Source organism: Penaeus monodon, chromosome 33 (assembly GCF_015228065.2).
Source record: "Penaeus monodon isolate SGIC_2016 chromosome 33, NSTDA_Pmon_1, whole genome shotgun sequence".
NCBI classification, from domain to species: Eukaryota; Metazoa; Arthropoda; class Malacostraca; order Decapoda; family Penaeidae; genus Penaeus; species Penaeus monodon.
In genome coordinates, this window is record NC_051418.1 from 11,943,694 (window position 1) to 11,944,626 (window position 933).

General features: G+C 44.4%; 1 protein-coding gene across 1 annotated transcript in view; it reads right to left on the reverse strand.

The window, feature by feature from the left end:
• LOC119594250 overlaps positions 1 to 176 on the reverse strand; it is a 6,211-nt gene extending 6,035 nt beyond the window's left edge. The window contains exon 1 of the mRNA XM_037943318.1: positions 85 to 176. Within this exon, the coding sequence (XP_037799246.1) occupies positions 85 to 176 (92 nt within the window). The remainder of the gene's footprint in view (positions 1 to 84) is intronic.
• Between the last annotated feature and the right edge of the window lie 757 nt (positions 177 to 933).

The following is a 933-nucleotide window of genomic DNA, read 5'->3' on the forward strand; positions in this document are numbered from 1 at the left end:
GTGTACCCAGAGAAAAAAAATAAAAGCAAATATACCTGTAGATAATGAGCATGCTAGGAAAAAAATCCGCTTGCTCCCGGGTACTTGTACAGGATTCCAGGCTCTATGCAGCTTGCAATAAGGACCAAATTCCTTACCTTCAAGATGCAACTTTTGAAAGCAAGCACGAAAGGCATAGCGCATGCAAAGCCTCAGCTGAATATGGGGTCAGAGTGAGGAGCAACATAACCCTATGATGGCCAAAATGAAATAATGTTCATTCCACTAATCTAACATGATAGTTTCTGTAATCATGTGATGGTTTAGACGGCCGTACTAGTGGCTATGACAATAAGGGACACACAACCAAAATAGATCACAATCGTCTCGCATGCAGTCACTCTTTTTCGAGTCTGAAAGAAACGAAGGTAATCCTTCCTATGGGACTTTCACAGCGCATGAATTAGTCAAGCTTCTATTTCACTAAGAGAAGGGCAAACTAAAGTGAATTACTGATCAGATTAACAGACTGTGTTCTTGTATCAATAAAGAAAAAAAAAATCTGGGTTAGCTAGCATATTAGTCGCGGCATCGGAAATCAACGTTCGGGGAAAAAGTGCAAAGAAAAACATAAAAACGGGCACTCGAGCCCCTTTCCCACTGTCAATCTCATCAATAATTCACCACACCAGACACCTACTACGTGTTTCTTCGTACCCCGATCTTCCAAGTATCTCTAGATCCTACAGCCGATCCACGACGGTCGTCAGCTTGTACTCACTCTCGAACTTTTTGATCTTATACACGATCCCCTTCACCCCCACCATCAGGCTACCGTCTTTGTCTCTGACGGGAGACAGGACGAAGCCTTCAGTGTCTGTGCGGGAGTTCTGCCTCGTGAAAAGCTTCTTCGGGGCATTACTCTCTCCTTGGGTGGCGTGCGCACTCGAGCTC